Source organism: Rhyacophila brunnea, unplaced genomic scaffold (assembly GCF_057557595.1).
Source record: "Rhyacophila brunnea isolate RB1 unplaced genomic scaffold, BYU_Rbru_1.0 scaffold_8, whole genome shotgun sequence".
Taxonomy (NCBI): Eukaryota; Metazoa; Arthropoda; class Insecta; order Trichoptera; family Rhyacophilidae; genus Rhyacophila; species Rhyacophila brunnea.
Window position 1 is genome coordinate 813,095 of NW_028233350.1, and position 22,067 is coordinate 835,161.

Genomic DNA, 22,067 nt, shown 5'->3' on the forward strand with positions numbered 1-22,067 from the left:
GGACAGGATGCCGCCGGAATCAGATTACGTTTATGACACTAGTTAAGTTTATAAGTACCTACCTAATTGGTGTTTTCGCCGACAATTTTGAAAAAGTATACACGCATATGGTTGAAATTGCATGTAAAAAATCCAAGGTTTGTAAAGTCACTAGGTACGAGGGTGGGTCAATAATTCCTTAGAAAAAAGCATTAAAACGGTTTTTATTTTTGTATTTTTTTTTTATTTCTCAACATAATCTCCTTGGAGCTCAATACACTTGGTTAGACGTTTCTCAATTTTTTTTAAACCGTCAGAAAAATAAGTTTTCGGAAGGTCCTCAAAATAAGCATTTGTCCGATCGATGACTTCTTCATTTGAAAAAAAACGTTGTCCACTTAGCCATTTTTTTAAGTTTGGGAAAAGGAAAAAGTCACTGGGGGCTAAATCTGGCGAATACGGTGGGTGGTCGACCAATTCGAACTTCAATTCTTCAATTTTAGCCATTGATCGTAAACATGTGTGAACACGGGCATTGTCCTGATGAAAGAGGATTTTTTTCCTGTTTAAATGAGGCCGTTTTTCTTCAATTTTGTTTTTTAGCTGGTCCAATAAAGATGCATAATAATCCCCTGTTATTGTTTTTCCTTTTTCCAAATAGTCAACGAAAATAATTTCACGTGCATCCCAAAATACAGTAGCCATAACCTTACCAGCTGATTTTACGGTTTTCGCCTTCTTTGGACATGGTTTGCCTTCGCAATCCACTGCTTTGACTGTTCTTTCGTCTCGGGAGTATAGTGGTGTATCCATGTTTCATCTACAGTCACAAAGCGACGAAAAAATTCATCCGGATTGCGTTGCATGAGCGACAACAGGGCTTTAGAGGCCACCACCCTATTGCGTTTATTGTCGACTGTGAGCAAACGCGGCACCCATCTTGCAGAAATATTTTTCATGCCCAATTTGTCATGTAAAATAGAAATGACGCTACCTTTTGAGATCCCTGTAACCTCAATTATCTCACTCAACTTTAATCTTCGGTCACTTAACACCATATCGCAGTGGCGAAGGGTGGAGGTAGGCTGTTAAGATTCGCTATAAATAGTGCACACTAAACTTTTTTAGTCATATGTATTTGTTTTTATTGAACTAAGACTACAATTTACAGATGGTGTTAGTTAGTTTTTAAAAATCAATTAAACCATGCCTAAACGAAACCATAATAGTTTTGGTCTAATTTGGGGAATACGACAAAATTGTGGGTACTTTTTCATTCATAGTTATTTGTTTTCGTTGGATTAAATATACATATTACACATATTGTTGGTTAATTTTTTTAATTCATTAAGCCCTGACTAAACCAAACTATAATAAATAAAAAATATTATTCTATTTATAAAATATTCAGAGTTATGTATGATTTAATTGTATAATTTTAGATATTTTATAGATAGACATGTATTTTTTGATTATTATCTATTATGGCTTGGTTTCTCAGGGTTTCATTGAATTTTAAAAACTAACCAACACTATCTGTAAATTGTAGTCTTATTTCAATGAAAACAAATATGTATGTCTGAAAAAGTTTAATGTGCACTATTTATAGCGGATCTTAACAGCCTACCTCCACCCTTCGCCACTGCCATATCGTGGATTTTATTGATCATTTCTGGTGTAGTCACCTCTACAGGACGTCCTGAGCGTGGTTCATCCTTTGTTGATGTACGACCACGTTTAAATTCATTTAACCAGTTATAAATAGTTGCAAGTGAAGGAGCAGATATGCCGTGAACTAAATCCAACTCATTTTTTATTTCCTTTGCTGTTAACCCTTTTATATTAAAATGTTTAATAACAGCTCTAAACTCAATTTTCTCCATTTTTTGTAAACAAGCAATTTTTTTTTTTAAATGTACGAGAAACACACAACAACCTGACCAATCTGATTGAAACTTCGCAGCATACTGAATCGGTAGTGCCGCTGCATGAAAACAAACCGCTTACAGTACTAGTCGCGCCACCTGTCGGCTTTTCTAAGGACTTATTGACCCACCCTCGTACTTACCTTGTTTGAATTGCGACTTTTTGTGTTATGTGACTGCTCATTTAAAAATACCTATTTGATATAACGAGTAACGCTTATAATGAGCAAATTCAGTCGGTCCCATCTTCTTCGTAATAACAAAGTTCGACTGTATATTATTTTATTTATTTAATGCATTTATGGTTTTAAAGTAATCTGATATTTTAAAACATAAAATTCATGGATACTGATGTAATTTTAGTCTTTGTGATTGGTTTACTTAATGAATATTATATTGATTTAGGAGAAAAATAGAATAACATTTTTGGGATGTTGTTATAGAGTTCAATTATAGAGTGATCGACTTATATTTATTAAATGCTTTTTATTTATATAAATTTATTAAATGTGACAAAAAAACATTGGGCGATTTTCAACTCTGTGTAATAAAACAACTAGTGGACAAATATTGTGTGAGAATTTCAAATGCACCCCTGCCCAAGCCGACAGCGTCAACTAGCGATAATCCCGTACGATTATTGCCCAAAAGTGCAACAGGACATTTGCCAGAATACATTTTACCGACACAAAATACCGATAAGCCTAGAAGAAGATGTTTCGTACGCTATATGTGCCCAACGTGTGATGTTGCGTTATGTCTGTCACCTTGCTTTAAAATATATCACACATCAAAAGAATTTTAAAATAGGTTTATTATTGTATTTGTTTTTTTTTTAATATGTGAGTTCGTGTTAATTTATCAATAATATTCAATAAGTTAAGTGTTTGTGTAATTTATATATTAAAAGGGTCCCCTTTATATTTGTTTACGACTCAACCCGAAGACATCGATATGTGATTTATCGATATGCACTTGAAAATTAGTAACGCTCCAATTCGTGGGAACGTATGCACAAGTGTCGAAATAGTGCACACCGCGCAGAGCTCTAACTATTGGCTACAAAATGGCGTCTTGCGGTAAGTTCTTTCAAATTTGGATAGCATTCGTTGGTTCGAGTGTTTCTGATATTATAACTGATTTATTACGGTTTTTTAGTGTGTCGAAATTATCTTAATGGCTTTGGGTTCTCGACTGGAGCTGTGACATATTTTTTATTGCTTTTCTTAGTATAGAACAAAGACGATAATGAAATTCATGCGTAGTTATGGTGCGTCATACGATTTTTGAGGCAGGTGCCGGGTTAATACAAAAAAGCGCAATGGGTTTCGTCTTTGTCTGGCAATTCTTTACTTAGGGAGAAACATTAGTGAAATGTAAGTCATATTTATCATAATAACATTTAAGGCGTGTTGCTGATTCACAAGAATCAAATTTGATATAAGCGACACAGAACAAATAAACATGTTACATATTTGGTTTATAAGCGAAGCGCATTTTGCCTGCCGCAAAGCCACACACCGACCGAGTTGGAGACGTAATCAGAGGTTTTGAAAGTAATTAATAAATAATAATTTTTTATATTATATTATTTATTTATTATTTATAATTATTAAATTTGGTATGTATGAATTCAAAAAAACACGAAAGTGTGAACAGATATAATTTTATTAATTTTCATGAGATAACGTTACAAATTATAAGTTTAAAACATTCACAAGATGGCTTGAAAAAATTCTGTTATTGCGGTTTTATTAAATTATAAAAACATGACTCAAAAAAGAAAGCAATTATTCAATGAATATTTGTCGAGCCACAATTTTTTTAAAATTTGGTACACAAAAATTAAGATTTAAGAAACCAATATTATACAGTAAAACTTCGTAAGTAAGAACACTGATAATTCGAAATTTGCCGTAATTCGAAATTTTCCTGAAAAAAAAGTCCCTTGAACATTATTGTCATATAAAACCTCACCTTTAATTTGAATTTCGTAATTCAAAATGATTTCAGAGTCCCTGGCATATAAAAATATTCAATAAATCGTAATGAAGTACACTATTTCATGAGCCAATCATTGAAAATTGTGAAGGTAATAAAAATAATCCTGACATTTTATGACCCAATTCGGTAGGCACATCTATGATCGGAAACGAAATTAATAAAAATCAAAATTTTAATATTTCCCCCCCATACATTGCATATTTCGTAATTCGAATTTTTTTCGATTTTCGGTCGGTTCGAATTCGTAATAACGAGGTTTTACTGATCGTGCATTTAACGGCACTACGTTTTGGTCGCCGCAGAGGATTTCGGAACATCAGTGTATAGAAAATTAATAATTGATTCCTTTATTAGTGTCTAGGCTTAACGGTATGTAATGTATTAGAATAACTATTATAAATTGTTTTTTTTTTATAATTTTATTTTCTTTTCTATTGATAGCATCTAATATATATTGAGGGTTTCTTATATCTATCAACCGTGTTAGTCTAGGATCAACGAGTTCAGGCAATACACAATTCATGTAGAATCTTGTCAGTTATGATTCACAGCAATCTGCGTGAATTTTAGCGTAAAACTTAAACGACATGCGTGGAATATTTATGGCAGACAACATTTCAACCAACCCTGAATATTCACAGCCAGTGCTCATAATGCCCGATACAATTTCATGATTTAATTGCTTTGCTTTAGGTTCATCCTAGGGATTGCAATACCGAATAAAAATATCAATACCAGTTTTTCGGAATTTCTTATTCAATACCGGTATTTCTTTAACATTAAAAAAAATAGAAGTAGGTGCTTATCAATAAATATAGCTATTAACCCTTTCGACGCGAGCCATTTTCGCGGGAATTTATTTTCAGTCAACTGATCTGTTAAAACGGTCACTACAGCTAAAACAGATCGATTTTAAAATTAAAAAATAGATTACTAGATGAACTATATATTAGTTATTCCAAATATACCAAGAAATAAACTATATTCTTGACATTCTCACTAAAAAAATCGAAGAAAATGAAGATGCTAAAAAATATCCAAGCTTTGGCCGCGCGGTCAGTATGGCGGCCGTCCAATGTCACATACACGAATTTTAACACATACTAGCGAGCGCTCCGCCGCGTTCGTATTTTTTGTAATACACAGGGCTGAGTACATGCTGCCAGAGTTCGTTACAGTCTATGACAGATATATTACTAAATTAAAATCACACTTGTGGAATGATCAGTGGGTTATGTTATCGCATTTAGTAAGTTGTAAATTCAAATTTTATTACCGATTCAAATTATGAACCTGTATTTATTTTCGTCGCCTTAAAATAATGTTCTTCGTAGAACAATGAACAAAGCCATACAAATTTACTGGAAAGCTGGATAATATTATGTGGTAGTGACATTTTGGCGGGTGAAATAATTATTTCACATATATTTATAATGACAAAAAATACTAAAAACAAATTGTCAAAATGTTTCTATCGAGATCACAAATCACTAAGAAAAAATACATAACACTAACGTAATCGTAATAATTAATTAAAAGGTAAATAAAAATAATATCGGTGCACACTTTTCGATGCATGACCAATGTTTTGTTTTGATAACCCTGGTGACGCATCGAGTACACCCGTCTTCGCAATGGCGCGCGATTCAAATGACTGAATAACGAGTGTTCTTTTCAAAAATATATTTCCTTGTGTTTTACTTGACATTTTTATGATCTGTTGCCTGATATGTCTACCTAAAGGTTTAACTAATTTTTAAAGCATATTATCCACAAGTGTCTCTTCTAGTTTGGTCGAAAATACGAGATAAAGTCTAACCTACATACCTACATATTTATTATGTTGACATATAAAAATATGTATTATAATTGTATATAATATCATAATTGTAGAACTAGTGATTTTTTACAAATAATTTGAATATATTGATAATTTTAACCAAAGCCCTCAAAAGTTCATCAAGTGCAAAGTCCGGCTGCAGTAAAAGCTTCTTAAATTCAACGCTTATAGAATAATTGAACATTTTTGTCACCGATGTTTTCTATTTCAAAATAATATTATGATAATTCATCGTGACATTTACTTGTATAAATATATTTGATGAAATTTGTTTTATTATTTTTTCACTTCTGTTGGATTCACTAAATATATTTGCATTTTAGCAGCATATAACTTATAAATTCATTTTCAAAAAAATGTAAACGAGTGTGCTTTCTTTTTTTTTAAAACCGGTATTTCGGTATTGATAAATACTGGAATACCGGTATTGCAGTCACACATATTACACTTAATAACAAATTCGGATACAAATCCTCTTCTAACTTCGGACAATATATATTATAAATTCCCTATAGTACATGAAAAAACATTTGAATGACTTGATATTTTAATGAGGTGAATAACACCTGGCCGGCCTCAATGGTATAAAAATTAATGCGCTTGCAAATTTCACTGTTCGCTACAATGTGAGTAGAGTTCATTTTTCCATGATTTTAAAATGTATTAATATTTTTTTGTCAGCAGCCAACGCACACTCCATTATGACACATTGCATGAGGGTTGTCCACTAAAATATATTTTTTTAAATGTTTGATTTATTACATTTAAATAAGACGTAGGTAGGTATCTATAATAATGCGTTTGCGGCACTCATTGGCACCGGGGAACGTGGAATACGTGTTATGCGCAATTAATTTTTAAATGGCAAACACTTTTTTTTGGCTGAAAAATAAAAAAAATAAAATAATAACTAAATAATAAAGAAAAATAATAACAAATTAGAGGTTAGTATATAACATAATAAATTAGGTAATGTACTTAAAATACCATTATCTCCTCAGCGGAGCATATGGAGGTTAATATTATCGGACTTTTTATGAGGATGGTAGTTAATCTGGATTAAACATACATTGCTCAACATCGATCAACAAACAGAGATTATCAATATAATTTTTTATTGTAAATATTTCACTATAATGATGTCAACATAAATTTTACTAATGGTTTTATAAATGCTTTTAAAAATTAATAAATACTTAACACCACTTCACATGAACGTACTGAAATATGACTATATTCTAAAACATTAGAGCGAGAGGTTTAAAAGAATACTATTTTATGTAATAAAAATACTTTATGCAGTCATCAAATGTTTAAAATAAATATAAAGGATAATAAGGCTTCAAAATTATGTAAATAGATTATCTACAACGTTTAAGGAATGTCCAGGATCATGCTTTGAAAATAGCATAAAAGCTCCATTTTGACGTACGCTGAGCATGTCCCCCCCTTAAGCGATTTGATAAAGAATCTGCAGACTTGCGTCTGAAGCAAAAAGAAACATGATTTGATGAAGGGTACATAAATAATATCGTTTACATTGTAGGTTCAACTTAATGCTAGGTAGGTATTACTTGAATAAACTAGGAATGTTTTGAGATTCACGATGGGCAGCCACATGTGTAGCTTCTCTAGTGGTTTCAAAATATTGGGTGTTGTATTAATTTTCGTGGTCATTTCTTATTTTTAAAATATTTGAATATTCTGTGAAATATGAAAGCAATAAAAAAATGATTGTTTCAATATACTGTGGAATTTTATTTCTTCATGTCTCTCAAAAAATGTTTTATGTACACCGATTATACAATTATACAATCAATAATGTTATTTACAAATAGACACAAAATCATTAAAGATATAGATTTGTATAACATTTTCAAGACATAATAACAAACAATTATTTACACCATGGAAACATCACAGATGCAGACTCTTAAATACCCATTAAACAATTACATTTAAATTAATCATTGCATTGAAACAGAATTAAACAAATAATTATTGGTTTAAGGCATTGTAAAAGGTTGTAAAATGAAATGTAAGGATACTGACACGAATGTATACTTTGAAATGGAATTCTTTTGAGATGAATATAAGATAATGTTTCACAGTTGATTATAAACAGGTGAAATCATTCATGGTTCAAAATGTTACAAGTGAACAAGCTTAATATCACCATATAAATTAAACATAAATTCTGATATAAGATGGGATCACTTATATTGAGATACACGATGCTGTAAAATCTTATTTTATATTCGGCTCAACACGGTAATTATGATTCAGTGAAACCCCTGAAATAGCAACAACCACCCCAAAGGAGTGATTACGGTGCATTATTGCCCAGATTATTGATTTTTTCACCGAGCATTATCATTTGTGCGCTCAACTCTGACCTGGTAGCAACATTGAGGGCCACCAACTCTAGGGTGGTATTCACCAGGGGCACCGGACCCATCGTCTGTGTTGCCACAGAAGTTTAGTACAATGGGAGCCGGGCACGGATAGTGCGGGCTCTCATTGTTGCTGGGAAGACAGTGCTGCCTTCACGTGTAGCAGTATGGGCCCTTGTGAAGGAGGCACTGTCTTCCTATGCAACAGTTCCAGCCGTCACCCGTGGTGTCGCACACAGATTACACATTCGGGGGCTTCCATCATCATGTCTCGGAATATGTCACTCGACATATTGACTCAGTGTTTGAAGGAGGGGTTGCGGGGTGCACTATCTGCCGGGGTACTCAACGGCACCAATACGTGCCAAAGCATCCCGAGGTATCTGTGAATTAATTGTAATTATCATTAACTATAAAACTTTTCGCATGGTAAATCCCGCTGTCATGTGAGCATAGACAAAAATATAATGCAAACTCTTGCGATCATAAATGTACACCCGACAATTTCATTGCATTATTGGACACCGTTCGTAGCGCTATACTTCATTTGAAGCTGGGTACTAGGTTTTTTACTCCGTGTGATAGTGCTTCGTTCAATAATTGGCCTCCAGGACGTCAGAATCCGGTCAGCTTGAAGAACAGGCAAGCCAAGTTAAGGGTCTCTTCTGGCATCTGCAGCACATGGCCGAGCCAGGTCCAACGTTGTCTCTTCACTCTCAGTTTCATTTAAAGTTTTTATTTTTATGTAAGGCGGTTTGGTTAATATCCCGGACATTTTTGTCAATGGAGTATTATTGATTATTTAACCTATAAAATTATTAATATAGTTTTGATTTTGTTTGTTTGTCTGTTTATTCAGTTATAACTAAAATGAAATGAATATGGATGAAAATTATTGCACAGATCATACATACATTATAATTATTTTTTGTATAGATTAGAATATGGAAGTATGGACGCTAAACCAAGAGATGTCACGGTGACTTGAAGCTTTCGAGATGTGGCTGTATAGACGCATCCTCAAAATTCCTTGGACTGACCGGGTGACAAATGTTGAAGTTCTCAATCGAATGGGGAAGGACCGGGAAGTTCTACGTAGTATCAAAACCAGGAAACTACAGTACCTCGGCCACATTATGAGAGGACAAAAATACGGCATTCCCCAACTTGTCATTCAAGGAAAGATCAATGGGAAGCGTAGCAGAGGAAGGCGCCGCATTTCGTGGTTTAAGAACCTCCGTGATTGGTACGAGTGCAGCTCCACTGAACTGTTCCGGGTATCAGACGACAAAGATAAGATCGCCTTGATGGTGGCCGACCTCCGCTAGGGGATGGCACAATAAGATAGATTAGAAGGGTTTTTATGTAAATATCTTAAAATTCATGGTTCCGAAGTTACAAGATCAAACTTCTGGAAACTAACGTAGGTACTAAGCACATAACAATTCACTGTGGATCGCTATACGAGTAGGTCAGATAGGAGTTCAGGCAGATGGACACGTCATATCTACATACGACCATTGTCGATGGCTTGGGCTTAGTCGAGTGTGATACCATATGCCGTGCTTAAAGACACTAATAAAAAAGAAAAAGTATTCTCAGCTCGTAGTTATGATAATATATATAGAGTGCCTATTTTTAGACAAAATGAAGCCGTGTTTCTAGCGTGTAACGCACAGTGGAACAACGATTTTATTATTAACTTGACTATGAAACATTATACCATCATGTTGTTTCTCAGTACGACTACTAAATTTAAACACAGCATAGTTGACCATATTATGTTTTATTAAAATAACTAAAAATAATTACCACTAACTTTGTATTTAATACAAAAACAATAAATTTCAGCAACACATGCTCGCAGTTTTTAAATGCATGTAATCAGCCAAATCAATTTTTACCGGCGACGTTTCGAAATTTTTAAAATTCAGCCGTAGAAATTCTATCTTACTCTAACGCATAGAGCGGAGATATAAGCGTGCCGAATGCTTACTCACTCGCACTTATGGTTCGTTTTTGTTCAGGCTTTGATTCTCAGTTGATTTTTTATCATTTCATTGCCATTTTAAAGCTACTTATGAAAATAATAATGCATGGATAAAATACAAATTCAAATCAAATGTCTTTCTTTATTACATAATATGTATGTATGTATTTATATTTGTTTTTTATTTTTGTCGTGACGACTCCAATCAATGAGGGCTGACATGTTTGCTTACAAACTCGAGGGTTTGTAATGTGGTCGCACTAATGTACTGGGAATATTTGGCGGAAACATTGATTCTCGAATCTTAAAAGCCGATACCTTTGAGCCCTGGTAAGATGCCATATTTCAGAACTTTATAGGAGCACAGGTAGCACGCACATGTTGAAGAAACAGCATGATAATGTCTTTGTAATGTAAAATTACCTAGGTACCTATAATTTATGTCTTAATTATTAATATGTTTGCTTAACATTGAATACAAGAACAATATCGAAATAATTTATTATAATCAATTATTACCAATTTGAAACCAGGCAGTAAACGTCATATAAATGACCAGTAATGATGATTAATGTAGTTTTATTTCCTTGGTGGATAACTACTAAGATTATTAATGTATTATCTAAAAAAGAGTTAAGATAATGACTGACATTATTATTGATAAAGATGATAAGAGAATATAACAGTATCAATATACTAATCTCTAAAAGATAAAATATAATTTTAAGTCAAAGATAATACCTAGAGTGACAAATTAAATTAATAATTACATGACGCACATACGAAAAATGTTGATTTAAAAATAGAGTGATCTTGTACACAATAGAGTGAAAATTGTTTAAAATGGGTGAAGGCAAAGTTTATATAATTGCTATTTTTGTGTTAGCTTTTGGAGCATGTAAGTATTTTCAATATGTAATAATAATTACCAATAATTTTCAATATTAGTGCCCATACGCACTTGTGGCAGGCCGCCTATCGTTTTTTGTATGCAAAGTGCGATATGCGCCAGGCCGCTGCGGTTAGTCGGCATACAAAAAACGATAGGCGGCAGGCCGCCGCGGCTAGCCGCAAGTGCGTATGGGCACTTAGAAAAGCATTCTGTTTATTGTAGAACACCATTGTCGAATGTGAACATGGTACAATATGGCGAGGAAAGCACAGCAATGAAATTAATACATATTATTTATATTATTCTAATGTGCAGGTAATTTCTCAAGGATGTCAAAAACTTACATCTCTTTGAGAAAGTGGGAAGTTCCGAATATACTAGAAGAAAAAAAAACATTTGTAGGTGGCGGGGTAACTTTTGGCACACAGTTGATAATGAAGAAGTTTCCTGGAGGATGCCAAGACGTGTTGTGGGGTTTAGGGGTAGTTATGATGATGGAGGCCTACCTGAAATTTATTCTGCTCTTCTCGGTTTCTTAACCTTCATTAATACTCTATCAATTTAGCATAGCTTGTAGTAGCCTTTCAGTTGTTTTATAGATTTTCCTCGGGATTAAGCCAAGTGTCCTGTTCGTTTCCATTTAAGGGTTTGGCATACTTAATTGCGTCACTCACTCTAGTTTTATCACGTATCCTTTCGATCATTGTTATGTTTTTATGTGTGATGCCTAACATACACCTCTCCATCTCATGTTATGCAAGTCTTAGGTTCTGGATTTCTTTGTTATCAAATGGACCAGGTTTCGCATGCATGCATGAGCGTAGGAAGCACAGTCTTCATTAGCCGGCTCTCACATCAAAACTCGTCTCGCTTGTAATATGTCGAATACGTCAATGTGACGTCATTATTATTCACAAAATGAACGTTGCCAAATGGAGCTCCGCAGATTGGTCGAATGCAACTTTTTAGTTTGAAAAAAACTTCTGGAGACACGTGCAACTATTTTCACCTGACATGCAGAGCAGGTATAATCCCAAAATGTCACACTTCGTCATTCATTTTGGCTTGGTGAGTGACGTCATTGTTCTCGCAAGGCCTTACTATACGCACATATATATAGAAAGTGGCATGTTGCGCTCAGTTTTGATTTATGACTATTATCCCGGATGAGACAATTTTCAATGTGTGACTGGGTTAAGAGGGTCATCCAACATGTATTGTACAGGTAACCTTCATTCATCGTGACTCCGGCGAGTGCAAACCCGAGTGCGTATATTATCATGAATGATGATTTTTTTAATATTTTTTTGCTTTCACACTTGTTTTGAGATGTACCATGTGCTAGGAATCATCATAATGAGTGGAATGTTTGACTGTTATGGACTTAACACATTACCATCACTTCAGATGCTGTCCCCCTTAGATAGAGATAGAAACGTTTCGGTAGAGATAGTGAATCACGATTTCTATCTTAACGTTTCTATCTCTATCTCAGCGTGACAGCAAAAATGACAGGAAGTGTCGTGATGGAAATGTGTTCAGTTCATTATCGAAAATATTTACATACATAATAAGTGTAGACAAGTCAAGCAGGGTAAATTATGTAGAATATCTTTTGCAACGTGGAACAAAATGAACGTAATTCATATTTTAAAAAGTTTTGTTCATATTGATTGTGAAATTTCACTTATTACGATTGTGTTCAAAACTTATTTTCTCGTGATCAACGTGGTTTATCTGTACATACCTTTGTATGAATAATACAAAATTAAAGAACATATTCTATGTAGTAATATAATAATATGTTTTAAGAGCATTATTTGTGATTATTACATTATGAAAGATAAAACTGATCGATAGACAAATAATTTTTTTCTGTAATTTAATAAATAAACTTTTTTTTTTTCAGTAGCAGTGCATACGCAGGTCATAAGTCCAAATAGTAGTTATTGTTTCAATTTTTCATGGCTCGGTCCAAAGTATACAAACTCGAGTAACTTTGAAAACAAAACATGCGATGAAATTACGAATCTGGCCAAAAATGTAGCCTGCAGGGAACCCCTCGTTGTCACATGTAAGTTATCCTAAATTAATTAATAAGGGTTCCATGACAAAACAGAACATGACAAAACAGAACACGACAAAACAGAACATGACAAAACAGAACAGTGACAAAACAGAACAACGATAAATATACCTATGACCCTTCAGGAAAAATATAAATTTAATATTGAAATTGTCCTATCTCTATTATGTTGATAGATTTTTAATAGCAAAGATTTTCAAAACGCCATAATAAATCAAATTATATACCTAATATCTGCATTCCTAATCGCTAGAAAGCCTCAAATAAACGGGACTTTGCCGGCAAGCTTAGGATATCTCATCTTAATCAATATATTATGTTCAAAATAATTGGGTGACTAGGTACAACGAAATAATGACCTAACCTAACCTAACCTAAATAGATTCCACAAAAATTAATGTTTCATTTTTCCCCTGGCTGTTTTGTTTTATCACTGTTCTGTTTTGTCCGTCTAAAAAATATCCTGCGCATTATTATCGTCATAAAACTGTATTTTGTGCATACCTAGGTAGCATGTAAAATATTCTAAATATTTTGACATCACAATCAGACACATTATTACATTACATACATTATTTATTAGTTTAGAAGTGTAAGAAAATATAGATAATTGATCTTCGGTATTCTATCAATTGAGTAGGAAAGTTGTAGCAAGATTAAGTCTTTATATTTCTGCTATTAAAACATTATTAACTTTGCAGATGACGGCACGCTCCCAGATTTAAAATATTTGTGGGAAAATTATGATTCACAAGTTTCATGCTTACTGACAGAAGGCGATGTGTGTGTATCGTACACGCACTTAATTAAGGGATTCGGTAAGACTATTTAATTTTTTTATTTATTAGGTATGTTCTGATCATAAGTACAATACAAAATTATATTGCTTTGAGTGTGTAACGCTAATTGTAATAAAAGTGAGCATATCCTTAATAATATGTATGTAGCGTAGGTAGTAAGTACCTACCTATATTACAATTCATATTAATCGAAGTGCAGTGCTATTTTACTTCTACTAACTAAGGACATCTAGTGCAAGAATAATGAAGCATTAACTTTAATACAAATCACTGGTAATTTACATTTAAAAGTAGGTACCTACTTTTATTTATTGATCAATGCATTGGTAGGTATCTAAAATCGTTAAAAAGATAATTAAACTTTTTTTTCAAATTCACACATCACTGTGATTGCATGCTTGATTACATTCACTGCATTGTTGAAAGCTTTTCACTTGTTAGATGAAGTTTGATAAATTCTTTCGAATGTGTCAAAGTGATTTTTCAATAACAGAGTTCCAAGAATATTAATGAAATTATAATATTAATAAAATAACATTGATTTTTCTAGAAAATAAAAATGTCTATTACTAGCAATTTTTTCTATTTATATTGAATCAGGATTTGGTTTTGTGACTATATTGTCAAGCCGACGCAAGAAAATAATAACAGGATTTCGTTCTTTGCTTCTACTAAACATATTGGTGCCTGCGAGTACAAAACGTTACCTCTGGAGAGAATTTGAAAGTTTGAATTTTTAAACCTTTCAAACTGATGACTTTAAATCAGTGATATTATTAATTAAAGCCATCTAATTCCAGATTTCACAACAACGTTTATTAATAAGATATTATTGTGTATTAGACATTGGCTCATTTTTTAATTGGGCGCTGAACGTATTGACAGATAGTAAGAGAACATTTAACAAGATGGTGTCATTTAATTCCAGTTGAAAACGTGACATACATGTGCACAAGAGTGGTCGAAGAAGATGGATCCATGATAAGTTCAGGAGGTCTGTCTATGGTCCAAGGAAGCAGAGAAGTCCGAGTCAACATTTGCCGCTCATTTCCTAACGCCCCCCCGTGCAATTCAGCACTTGGCAGTTTTTCTCCGCCATTTTCCATACAAGCTATGATTATTGCATTTGTAGTGAGGACAATATACCAAATGATTTCTTAATAAAATATTTTGTTTTTCAGTACCTGACATTTTTTATTTATCTGCATTTAATGTATGTGTTGTATGCCTACTAGGAATTACAATAAATTCCTACCAGAATTTTAAATTTGTAGGTTACGATATTAGTATTTTCCTCGGAATTAGAGCCTGATGCAGAAACATTTGTCTTAACTAAGATTTCCTCAGGACAAAACACTATGCACAAACATCGTCCTTAGCTAAGATCATGTTGTCTATGGTTCACCTCGTCTAAGGCTTCGGTCGTTTTTTCTATTGAAAATAATACCATATTGAAAAATTCTCTTTCCTATAGTTTAGGTAAATTATTTTATAATTGTTAAACGATGACAAAAATATGACAACTGCACTTTATAAATGCAATAACTATAAATACACATTAATATTTAATTATAATACTCTAATGTTTCCGTTGTAAGTCATTATACGTGATTCTACAGGCACCGCAAGATATTTTTTTAACATGGTAACACTCTTGTTTCTTGCGAACATAAGTAGAGAGGGGGAGAATAAGAATGAAAAAGTATCGATACATGGAATGGGTATCGTATCGAAAGAAAGTGTCGTCCTTTAAGGAAAGGATGGCCCACACAACCTGAACCGGGCCCCCACTCCCCAGGCCAGGATTTTTAAGTTTACTTAGGGTTAAAAGCAATGTGACACTCAATATTAGAGTTTTCAAAATGAATGCTGTATTTTGAAAACGTTATAAGTCACTATTGTGTTTTAGTCAACATAGTGAAAACAATCCTATAGGTATAAAAATAAATAGGTAGGTAGATGTAAAATATACTATTTTATAGCAAATGTTAACCGTTGTCTTTAAAAAAAACTACTAACATTTGTGTATTTAGGTAATATGAAGATTTTTGCAACTTATGTCACTGTTTTTTAAAATGACGTGTCAAGCAACGTTTTCGAAATACAGCATTCAAATGGTGTTCGAGGTAAAATGAAGGATATTCACTGTATTTTTAGTGGGGTCATTTTTATACGACCCGGGTCGGTGTGTCAATTGTATTTACCATTGGTGAGTGTGCATAGTGCCCGAAGATACCGAAAGGCGATACCCGTGTCGCAAAAAACGATTCAAATGGAATAGTACAAAACTTAAAACCATTAGAATTTATATCTATTTGAATTGCGGAGTTGTCAAGTATCGCGACATACGATTATAAAAAAAATTCATCGTACTACTATTGTTAAAATCGTTGAAATAAATAGTGCGCAGGCGACTTTTTTAGTATTAGAGCAAATTTGTGATGTGTGTTTATCTCACTTATCTGATTGACCCCCAGGCTAGAGCCCTGTTAGCCCCCCGCCTTGCAGGGGACATGTTTGTAAATATCGTTGTCAAATTATGGTTGTTTGCGAAGGATTATTTATAATTTTATTATATATCCATCGTTATCGAAAGAAATTATCAATAGCAAAATATCATATCATAAAGTATTGATACTTCAAAATATCGATATTTTTGTTACGGTCCTGCACTCATGCGTAATACGGAAGGGGGCGTGTTCATAACAAAAGTAGTCTATGGTTAAGGATTCCTTAACTCTATACTCAGGATTGTCTAAAGTTAAGTCATCCTTTTCGGCGACTTATCCTTAAGAACGATTTCTTAGATTCTGCATGCGGCTCTTAGACTACAATCAGTGAATTTTTGCTTTGTCTTTTAATAGATTGGTGTCAAGATATTCGTGGAGGTGGTGCCAAAAGTTGGTACCAAGTTGACATTTGAGGTATTTTGAGTTAATGATCATTTATCGTGTTTATTCAGATGAATATCTATGCCCAAAACTTATTTGATCTGACCATGGGATACCTTTTCAGGTAGTCATATTCTTGATAAAAGTTTGTAACTGCTGATTTTAGATAGTCAGGGAAAAATTTGTAACTTGACACTTACCAAACTTTAACAAATATCTGTACCTCAAAAGGTTTGTAAGACCATTTATTTATGGTTTTCTTATAGGAAACTTCATTGTCAAAATATAGCATTCCGATTAAAAAGAATGATGCCAAAAGTTTGTTATTATTATACCTAATTATTTATATCTAAAGTTTTATCAAACATTATAATTAAATAAATTGAATCATTGACCACAGCGATAAGATTTTGGACGATTTTATTCTTTGACTATAACAGGAATGCAGAGTAAACTATCAAAATCTTTTAGAAATATTTTTCTTTATAACGTTTTTAGATATTATTATGTAGGTAGGTACTATTATTTTTTAATAACTACCGAATATACCTACTTACATAAGGTTTAAGAATGTTAGATTCTTTATTATAGAAAATAAATATTTTGAAAAACCAGTTTTTCAAAAAAAATGTTTCAATTACAAGCTTCGTATTTTTTCGCCAGATGCCTGTGTTAGGTGGAGTGGTAGTTGATGTAGCTACTATACAACATTATCAGTAATTAATTGAGGCGTATAAAAGCATAACCGCCACTATCCATACTTTATAATTTTTGAGATAATGATTGATTAATGAAACCGACGCAGAAATGCCTCTAAGCCATTTAAAATCGCCATCAAAAACGGCGATCAAATGCATAACCGCCTCTCTTACATTATAAGTGAAGTTCAAAAGCGCCACAACCTAAATGCACCAATCACGAACCAGTAAACACATAAACATCGCAAATCTAATATGGCCGCCGTGCTCCGTTACCATACAAAACTGTTGTGTTTGCTTTGTTTATTATTTAAAAATTAACTTTAAAAATGGATCTTTATGTATCATCTGTGAATAGTACTAGTGCTAGAAAGCGCCAAGTCAACAGGGATCAGTGGAAACGGATCCTACAAAAGCGAAATAGGTGATTATTATTCACATTAAAATACTGCTTTTTACTGTCACATGTTAACACTTTATGGGCCGGAGGACTGGATCGATTATTAATAAATAATTTTTTTTACAGATACAAATCAAAAATTTTACCGAATCGGTTAGTAATTGGGAATTGTCGTCATATAAAACACATAAAGATGAAGTGCAATGAAATAGGACCGCAAGACATCAGAAAATTTCACAGTGCCTTCTATGCAAAACATGAAAAAGTATATCAAAATTTATTCATTTAGAAATTTTTTAAAGTGAAATTGCCTCGACGACACCAACGACGATATAATTGAAAGAAAAAACATTGTAGAAAGTCATGAACCTGAGGATGAAAATATGTTGTGTGCCTATTACCCAGAAGAAATTGGACAATCGGTGTAGTTGACGAATCTTTCTGAACTGTTTAGTTTAAAAAAATATATTATTAATATCTCACATTTCAGTTATACATAATTACATTTTAATTATTACAATTGTATCCTTTATTTTAAGTAAGTATCTTACAATTATATTTTGATCGTTTAAAATTTTTGTATCCTTTTTTATGCGTTTTCGATATTTCCTTAAAAAAACAAAAACAAATAAATTATGTATTTCCATATAAATGCAGAGGTAGCGTATTATCCTGTCATAATAACGTGTCAAATTCAATAAATTTAAATAATTGACAAATTTTTTGGGTTTTGTTAGCCTGTAAATATTATTTAACAATATTTTATCATTGCTATTTGCAAATATTTTTACCTGTTCATTTTTTGTACCCTATGAAGAAAATAAAATAAAAACAAATTAATCATACATATTAGTTTTATTTCGTAGTTCTGGTCTCGAAATGGTTAAGTCATTAGTAAAAGTATGTTGAAGTGCAAATCAGCCACTACCACAAACATTCAATAACAAAAGGGCCACTTTGAAAAGATGAGATGCAAAACCTCCACTATTAAAAAAATAATTGTTTTTTTTGCAGTAACAGAACTAAAATTGCTTGATTTTGAATTGCGAATCTAAGAACAAATCTAATAGGATGTGAATACAAAAAAATTCAAAAACACTCAAAAATGTGAAAACAGGACATTAAAATAGTTTTTTTTAAAATACTGAGCAATTTGCATTTGTGGATAGTGGCGGTTATGCTTTTATACCCCTCAATTGTACATACATAGTATGTTATTAGAGTGAATAAAAATTCACAAAATTTTAATTAGGTACATAATAATATGAGTTTTTTACCAAAATATTTTTTTTTATTTACAAGGATTTTCTATAATTCTAATAGAATTGAATTTTTTAAATATAGATTTATTATTATATAATACAATTTAAAAATATTGTTGAACGAAAAATGAGAGACAAAAACTATCATATTATCATAATATTATCCAAGCAGATAAATAAAATTATGAGATGTGTTTGTTACCGGTTGAAATTTTCTGCTAACAGGTCGTCGTAGAGTTTTAAGAGTTTCTTCCTAGATGTCAGTATATGGATGAAAATTGGCCAAATTATTATGTGTAGATACATAATATTAATGATAATTATTATTATAAGTACTGTGGCATCCATAGTTCATGAAAATTAAAACTATTAGACTACTATTAAATTTGACCTAATAAGTAATCACCTCCCTTGAATACCTACCTATAATTTATAGAGATCGTATAAGGTAGAACCCCATTTTTTTGGTTTCAGGTTTAATTCCGTCACACCAAGAATTGAAACCCTGGTTATAGGATTCGGTTCCAACTCTCAAATGTCTCCCAATCAATCAAATTACCTACTTATACCTACTTACCTAGTTATACATAATATACATGTATATTATAGGTACATAAAATATGCCGGATTTATAATTTTAAGATTAAGACGATACATCAGTGAAACGGCAAATAATTTTCAACTATAGGCGCGACGAAATTTTGGACTCGCTGGCATTCGGAGAGCGAATGTCGAGGTGTCAATACGTCAATTTGTTTCGTGATGGCGACGGGGGTATTAATTAATTCTTAAATCGTGTAAAGGTGACTAAAAACGTTACTCATTTAATTGAAAAAGAAAACATGTCAATGAATATATTACTATTGTTACTAATAGAACATTACGTTAAAGTGCCCACCACCACCCGTCATATATGCACAACCGTGGATATGCACGGCCGCTTTCTATGACGCTTTAAACGTGTCTGAAAGAAGTGATTTTAAGTGCTCATTCCGTCCCGAGACGGAGCCGCACGGGACTGATGCTGCAACCATGCACCGTAGTGCTTAAAGAAGAAAGTTAAGAAAGAAAATGTTTGTTTTTGGACTGGCTCTGCTGTCCGCTGACGTTAACGCTTTCGCTGCTGAATAGATAATGAGATTTTAATTGCCACCTTTAAAATGCACGTTAATTACATCGATCGGCCGCCTGGTCATTACGCACCGTGTGCGTCTTCCGCGTCCAAAGTATTAAGCGCTTTGTGTACCCGCATACTGAGTGTCAAGAATTGAAATGGATGAGTCTACAGAAGAGTCGGGACTATCCCGCTCCCCATACGACGCTGCAAATTTCTCAAATGCCGCAAAGTTGGCCTCGGTTGCTACCAGATCTCCATGACCAATTGGGCCCGTGTGAGGACGGACCCTGGCAAACAGCTCCGCTCGTTCGAATTCCATAAGCGGGCAATCCCAGAGGATGTGTTCAACATCTTGGTGGTCATGCCCGCAGGTACAACCCGGCCCATCTACTATCAAGCCAAACTCGTGGAGTCTGGCGGCGAAATTGCCATGGCCGGTGAGGAACTGGCTAATCCAGTGCGAAGGTTGGAGTCTTCTAGTTTGGTGCCTGCAGAATACGTCTGGAAAAAAACGGTAAGTGTGCCGCCCCTTGGGGGAGGCGGTCCACCTCGCCTGCCATGCCGCAAATGCGGTCTTGTACACAATGTCACTTACAGTCTTCCTGTAAGGAACGTCCTCGGATCTCTGCGGTGGTGTCAGATGGACACCGGCGAGTATTGTGCTGATCCCCCTCAAGAGGAGGGTGATCGATCCTCTGACTTGGACGTGCAGATCGAGGGGTAGCACCCCCGCGAGTACGGCAAGCGCGTCAGTAGAAGTTGTGCGGTAGGCTTTGGTAAGCGAGATCAGCGCAAGTCGCTGCCCGCTTAGTAGTGCGCGTCTCACGAGAGTTAAAGAGTTTACTCGGGAATGCCAAATGCTGGAGGCGTAACCGGCAATTCCCATGAAAATTGCGCCGTATGCAACCTTAAGGGCTCTAGGCTTAAGTCCCCAATTGCTGCCCGCCATTCGGGCCATTCTCTGATAGGCCGAATTGGCCTTAGAGACGGCCGTCTTGGCGTGGTGAACGAAAGACAGCTTGTCATCAAGAATTACTCCCAGATACGTAACCCTTTCGGAGAAACGCACTGAGGTCTGGCCAAAACGAACCGTGGGCGTCGAGTTTGTTGACCCGAGAACTACCCCTGAGGAGGACAGCTTCCGTCTTGCTCGGGGCAAAGGTCAGCTTGTTCAGCAACCCCCAAGTAAGGATTCTGCCCAAGGCGTCCGTGGCTGCACGCTCAAGTGCCGGTCGGCTCGTCGCCCCAACAAGCAGGAGCAAGTCGTCGGCGTACGCAACGAGCGTGCAGCCCGGAGGCAGTGGCAGGGACAGAACGTCATCAAACAGAATGTTCCACAGAAGGGGTCCCAGGACGGAGCCCTGGGGACGCCCCATGGTGGTCCTTCTATGAATCAGGCTGGGGCCGGAGTCGTAGGTTATCTCCCTATTGCTGAAGTAGCTTTGAACTAAGGCAAAGAGGTCCCCAGGGATCTGTTTCAGCCTAAGCTTTGCCAGAACCAAGGGCCACCACGCAGTATCAAACGCGCCCGCGATGTCGAGAAAAATCCCGGCAACGAGGTCCTTGCCAGAGCTCTCCACAGAATCGATCACAAAGCGAATCGCATCCTCGGTGGACTTTCCGGGTCTAAACCCAAATTGTCTTTGCGAGATTGGACAGTTTTCCGACAGGTGGGACTCAATCCTGCTGTTTATCAATCTTTCCAATATCTTCCCGAAGACGGGAAGGAGCGTAATCGGTCTATACGCTTTCGGGTCACAAGGAGGGCGACTGCCGGCTTTGGGGGTCAC

The 22,067-nt window shown here is 34.6% G+C and overlaps 1 protein-coding gene across 1 annotated transcript; it reads left to right on the forward strand.

The window, feature by feature from the left end:
* Positions 1-10,912: 10,912 nt before the first annotated feature.
* LOC147063808 (uncharacterized) lies at positions 10,913-15,091 on the forward strand. Its single transcript, XM_085958816.1, has 4 exons — positions 10,913-11,029; positions 12,933-13,097; positions 13,811-13,927; positions 14,838-15,091. Exons 1-4 carry the CDS (start codon positions 10,975-10,977, stop codon positions 15,068-15,070), a joined length of 570 nt encoding a protein of 189 aa, XP_085814942.1. The 5' UTR covers positions 10,913-10,974; the 3' UTR covers positions 15,071-15,091.
* Positions 15,092-22,067: the final 6,976 nt, after the last annotated feature.